This window comes from Saccoglossus kowalevskii, chromosome 3, assembly GCF_978046115.1.
Source record: "Saccoglossus kowalevskii chromosome 3, keSacKowa6.1, whole genome shotgun sequence".
Classification (NCBI taxonomy): Eukaryota; Metazoa; Hemichordata; class Enteropneusta; family Harrimaniidae; genus Saccoglossus; species Saccoglossus kowalevskii.
Genome location: NC_140643.1, coordinates 18096534 through 18103368, shown reverse-complemented (window position 1 = coordinate 18103368; position 6835 = coordinate 18096534). Strand labels below are relative to the sequence as shown.

General features: G+C 38.0%; 1 protein-coding gene across 1 annotated transcript; it reads right to left on the bottom strand.

Moving 5' to 3' along the window:
• Positions 1-905: 905 nt before the first annotated feature.
• LOC144359137 (uncharacterized) lies at positions 906-1316 on the bottom strand. Its single transcript, XM_078012321.2, has one exon. It carries the CDS (start codon positions 1314-1316, stop codon positions 906-908), a length of 411 nt encoding a protein of 136 aa, XP_077868447.1.
• Positions 1317-6835: the final 5519 nt, after the last annotated feature.

Sequence of the window (6835 nt, the reverse complement as noted above, 5' to 3'; positions counted from 1 at the left end):
TTGATGCTTCGGATATATTGGTTGGTGGGTAGTGCGACGAACGTTGTTGGAATATATTTTGTGTTTCTCACCGAGCATGTCTATGCAAAAGTTTATAATGCCTGTTTATCAGCATAATACTTTGTTTATTTTAATGGATTGTATACATTAATAATTACGTAAGGGGAACAAGACTTGAATTTGAATAATCCAGCAAGACAACCGAGTTGTATGGTTTTTAGCTCTATGACGACAGTTTTCCTTGATTCTTTTTAATAGAAGACGTTTTATAAAACAATTTCAACGTAGTATATTGCCCATATCTAACAAATACAACTATCCATAGTTCACCTTGCTTCGGTGCCCATATTAACAAGACTTGGAGAAGTTACGAAAAAAAACTAAGTGATCCTCACTAAAGACTAATTCTACAAACATCGGAATGGATTGTTTAAAGTGCTCAATAGACAGGGCAGTTGTATGTTTAACCATCGTTTAACAATCTCTGTCATCTATTGTAAGTAGAGAGTCACTCTGTGCAGATATAGCTCAATTGTACACAAGTTACAATATTCCAATAAACTAATACTCCTGTGTCAGTATGTAAGAAACAGCGAAGGTGATTACAGAATTAAGTCCATTCTTCTGATGCTCTAAACAATTATGCAATAACACTGAGTGAAATCTTGAAAATTCGTCGTCGTCGGCCTCCGTCCGTTTAGGAAGACGATGGGTTGCGCCATGGTGTGGTTGAACTTGGGCAGCGTCTGCGGTGGCTGTAGAGTACAATCCTTGAGTGATAGTCCTTGTCACAGTCCCCGAAGAAGAAATCTGCGCAGTCGTCTTTGACTCTGCATGGCAAAGATTGATGTTATCCTCCCAAGTGATCCTTAATAGTCGACGTAGGCACCTCATGTGGTAGGCGTTCAGTTCAGCCTCCTGTCTTGTGTAAGTTGCCCATGTTTCACTACTGTATAGAAGAGTGCGTGGTAGATTTTCAACTTCGTGCTAAGAGTCAGGTTTTTGTTCTCCCAGACTCTCTTTGTTAGCTTGGACATCACTCCTGCGGCTTTTCCAATGCGAACATTTATCTCCACATCAAGAGACAGGGTCTGAGAGATGTTTGAGCCCAAGTATCTGAAGTTGTCGACCACAGCCAACTGCAAGTCATCGATTGTGATAGAGGGTGGTATTGGAGGGTCCTGTGCCATTACCTCCGTCTTCTTAATGCTGATTGTGAGAGCGAACCCTTTGCAGGCTTTAGAGAAGCGGTCCATAAGTCGTTGAAGACCATCATGGGTGAGACTCGCAAGAACAGCACCATCAGCAAACACCATTTCTCTGAGAAGAACACGTGTGATCTTGGACTTGGCCCGGAGCCGAGCCAAGTTGAAGAGTTTGCCGTCGTGTCGTCGTGCCTGGTGTGGATGTAAACGCCGTCAGATGAAGAATCGAAAGTGTAGTACAGAAGGAGAGCGAAGAAGATGCCGAAGAGTGTGGGGTCGAGCACGCATCCTTGCTTAACATCGCTACGAATGTCAAATGGTTCAGATGAATCCTCGTCGAAGCTGACAGTGCCTTTCATGTCTGTATGGAAAGACTTGATTAGGCTTAGGAGCTTTGGTAGGCGCTGGAGAAGACTGAATAAGCCACTGCGGCTTACCAGGTCGAAGGCCTTGGTAAGGTCAACGAAGGCCAAGTATAGAGGTTATCGCTTATCCCTGCACTTTTCCTGGAGTTGTCTCACAGAGAAGATCATGTATATGTCTACATAATAACTGAGTTTTTTTTTATGTTGACTGTTATCGATTGTAAGACTATAATTCTATGAATTTTGTATCAGTGACATAGTTATGCCATATTATATTCATTTGATTTTGAATAACGAAGGATTTGGACAATAGATGAACTTTTGCGTTTCAATCCAATACACATACTATGACCACCTCGCACAGATTGAAAGGCAGTTAATTCACGCGAATATGGCGAATGTTTCAGTAATGGTTAGCTGTATAATCCATTGCTAAAATATTATGATTTATACAAAATAATTAAATAGTATACATATTAATAATTCATTAATATGACATAATTTGCTTTATTGAACCTAATTATATATTTATGTAACTATACATTCATGATATAACAACACACTTACTATTTATTATTAAACTTCTTGACAGTATATAAAATAATGTATGACATACAAATAACTTATGGGACTTGTAATTTATTTGTTGTCAGCTCCAAAATGCTATGACGCTTTTTGCTGTTCATCTGTAAGCATATTTTTTTGTTGAGAATATATGTTTTTGCATTTTTTTTTTCGCTCAACAAAGACATGCGCAAATAAAATAATAGTTGACTTGTCGAGTTGTCTATTGCTCTCAATATTTATCAGAGGTGCAAGCAATTGGAGTTGTTGGGAAGTTGGAAGCCTTGCTGTTAAAGTGGTCTATTTGTGATTACTTCAAGTGTGCATCGTTTGGGTGCTTTGCCCAGTAGGTCTCAAGCATGAGTGAAGCTAGCCGATCGAGTATGAGTCTTCCCCCCATCAATTTTGTTTCTGGTCTTTTCTACAATATTAATTCACAGAAAATGATCAAACAAAAAAAATTCAATTTTTATGATGAGAATATCTGAAGTGATCATGTGTATATGTTATTCCGAACAGAACACACATGATCGCTCATTCGAATGACGGACAGGAGAGCAACATTTATGATTAAAGACCGATGGTCGTCACGCCGCGTCCTGACCGATATGGAACTCATGGCGACGTACACAATACATTGTTTATTTACATGAAATTCAAACACGCGCTGCGCGACGACCACCGCGCTTTAAATAACACGTTATGCTGATTGCTTTCTACAATATACAAAATAACATTTGTGTGGCATCCCTACTCAGAGACAAACCTGATTTTGAGCAAAGCTGACAATTCTAGAATTATTACAAGTCGTCATAGAAACACGTTACTTTTACACAAATATTAGTTTCTGATTACTCCGACTCGGGGAAATAGACAAAGAACAAAATGACGCGTGAGTAAAATGCCCTTTGGAGTGTTTACATCCTCTTCTACCGTGTAACTACCATTTCGCCAAGGTTACTGAATCAAGGTTTTCCGGAAGTCGACATTTCGCTGTGAAAGTACATCGACACTGACGTTAAGTGAACCTATACGACATTTTTTCTATAAGAAAACTGAAATGTGCGGTTCTTTTATATGAATGAATTAATTATTACCCAAGTTTCATGGCGACACACCAGCAACTGCATTTCACCTGCGTGTGTTTTCCTGAGCCTCTTAGCATTATCATGTTGTTAGTTCACGTGTTTCATTTTCAGCTCACGTTTAAGGAGTAAATGGATTGCCGGTCTAGGATATTATGTCTTTCTCGTTGCTAATGCGAATTTGCAGGAGACTCTTTCTCTCATTCAATGGAATAGTGAAGCAACTAATATCCGTAGTGATCGTTACGTCACGGTGTGAAATGCACGCGGCCTTCTAAACAGTCGAGGTGAAAGAAAGTTACGTAACGGAACAACGGTTATTCATCCCGGGTTTATTACAATGGGCGTCACGGTTCTTCCCATTACGCAAAGAAACTCTGTCAGACCTAAGTTATACAACCAATTAGGCGGTGATATATAAGTCAGCAGATTAGTGCGTTTTGTTCACATCTTTAGATCTGAATTTGGACGATATAAGAGCGGTCGTTAAATAAGACGATAATTTACGGAAGCAAGTAAACTTGTGGAACTCTTCTAAAATAACAGATAGATCGAAAGATCCTACACATATGCGGTATTAGTGGGATGTTGGTTTTAACTTTTGTCTTAATTTTGATTCAAATTAAACGACAAATAATATAGTTGAGGAATAGCACCTTTGGACTTGGCAAAATCACGTGGCTCTGTACGTCCATGCTACGCAATTCCCAATTCAACCCTTGGTGATAAGATAAGCATTAATATAGTATGAGACAAACGCATAAAACGCCCCATGCTAAGATGACACATCGCCCTCAGTCAGATCAATTATCGTAATAGAATCACTGAAGCGTTAAATACTTCGCAAATCACATCCATACTCGTTTTGACCTTGATCTCGTTTGTTAATCGTTGTAATGCATACATTTACATTTACAATCTTTGTAATACGGATATATTTTTAAATAGTATGCTAACATTATTCTTATTTTTAAATAGTAAACTAAAAATCTTTGGTTGGTTAGCAGCTTGGGGAACGTCAGGACATAAATGCCGATTCTGGAAAATCGCACTCGATGCTGCAGCTATAAAGATACGAAAACTTGTTGCCATGAAAAATATAAACGCTTCACGCGAATTTCTACCATATGATGACTGTGGTTTTTATATGAAGATACGATACAATTCATGCTATTAAGTTGCTTTTTTGCATGGAAACATTCATGTAACAACGTGAATAACAAAGTTGATAAAAAACATCACTCATACTATTTAATTCCCGGAAGAGGAGTATATACTTTAATACCCGAGCTGCACACTTGTTGACGCCAAAATAACATATTTTTTCATCTTGGAAATGTAATCCTGGTTTATAGCACCACCCCAAACATCCCACCCCCACTTTGTACACACATACAAATACTAGTAGATTGCTGCATCGTTTCAACAACCTCAACTATAACGGCTAACACGTCTCAGCAATCACGTGACCTTAGTGACACCACGACACATTTACATATAGCCACCTTGGATTTGATGCGATTCCATGACTCTGACAGAAAAAAAAAACACATGTAATATGCACCGTGTTATAAGGTCATTGCTACCGTCGCGGCTATTAGGAGCCAGATCGGATGGAAAGGTTTTCAATCAAATCGATCTAATCAGAAGTTCAATGTGACCTCGCAGTTAGCAATAAACGCATAAGGAAGCGCGTTTCTCTGCATCAGTAAGGAGATTAATGAACTTCCCCTCCACGTGCATGCCCAGTTTCTTTTGCATACATGGCGGCTTCTTTCCAGAATTCGGATTGCATTAGAAGAGCTTTACCGCTTCACTGATTTGTCTGTTTATGTTGGATTTATGTTCAGTTGTGATTCGAATGAAGCTACGACCGCCACGGTACAATATACTGACTTCGTACAGTTGATACATTAGATCTTGACAGTGTGTACACGTTCGTAAAGTGTGCATCGACCATGTAGTTTGAATGACAACAACCACTCATTCCAGTAAATCCAAAAGTAATTGAAAGATTCGGAAGCGATAAAACCAAATGAATACAGTCCCTATCTCTCAGCCCTGATAGTGTCGTCAAAAGGGATGCTGCAAACAGAGACAACAATCAGAAACCTGATGAAGGTGCATAAGCGTGAATGAGAGTCACATAACACGTTAAAGTTTATGCAATATATATATTAATTTTGTGCTCGTAATAACAGTTTTACTGGGTTAAGTCTACACGTATTACATTGCATGGCAATAAAACCATGCGTTCAGTTGGTCGTAAATGTTATGTATTCACACTACGTATAGACAGGTCGTGTATTTTTAGTAATTTTCCCACTGACGTCAAAGTAAGTATGGATCGATCGATTGATTGATTGATCGATGTATTGACTGACTCATTGGTATTTTCTACTTGATTGATTGTTTGTTTAAAAAAAGACAAAGATTCTCAACACTACGATCATAACGACATTCCGTCTTCGACATTGTGAAATTCCTTCGTTTTTTTAAATATATATATTAAGAATAATTCATATGTATTCTAAATGTATTCTATATGCACACAATGACAATTTTCATAATTACCGATTTCAGATAATTTGCTATATTCTCTGTACTTTTGCATTTTTTTTTGTCTTGAATTATGACTGAAAGAAGCTAAATGAAATTACAAACTATGTAGTGTATCCAACAACTCATGCATGAACAACAACCTTAATAAATACTATTTTACTTAATAATAATACGGTATTTTTCTGCGTACGAACGAAAGAATTTTACAATGTCGAAAATTACGTGATCAAATGAATTAAAAATATACGATGTGTTTACTCCACATTTAGACTAAACAACAAACAAGCAAACTCACCATGATTATTTCACTTAATAGAATTCAGGCATTTTACTTCATGGTATTAAATAATAGTGTACACCCCGTTATTCTCCTGTTATAATGGTGAAATAATGGTCATATCGTCGCTCTACAATCTCTAAGCCAAAAATCGTACGCTATATGTCAGTCTATGTATGTGATAGATTGTAAAAAAGAGGCAATTAAAATATTGTCAAGCTTGTGGTATTTGTGTTCATACTGCTATCAATCCAATTCAATGTATGAGTATTTATGTAATCGCGTACTTTGCACACCGATTTGTTATATTCGATTTAAAACACATGCGTTGCTATGGATCCCATATCGAACACGACGCCGACCAAAAAATGTAGTGATGTTACTTTATTCAATTCCCAAGTGGTATGTCGTAACTGAATGTATTAGATGGTTTCATCGTGTTCAGTATAGCAGAAGTCGTAGCATACACGTACAAAAAAACGTAATCGTGTTTACCGGTTGTACAAAATGTGGCAATTATCAAGGCGTTAGGTACGTGTCGTTGAACGAGTGGTATAGTCTAAATGCAGCCCAGAGACGGTGGTTCGGTACACACGCAGATGGCCAGAGGCTTGTGGGAATAACGTGGTAGTTTAAATATGCGTGCTGCTTGGAATAATAGTTTGGTACGTTTGGTTAGTAAGATAGAACGGTGGTTCTGTGTGCATTCGTATATACCACGGTGGTCAGTCCATGGACGAGAGAGGGTCTATGAGTTCGTATTGATATATATATATG

Excerpts from the sequence above, each read along its gene's own strand:
- LOC144359137 (XM_078012321.2), bottom strand. The coding sequence starts at position 1,316 with ATGGTGTTTGCTGATGGTGCTGTTCTTGCGAGTCTCACCCATGATGGT.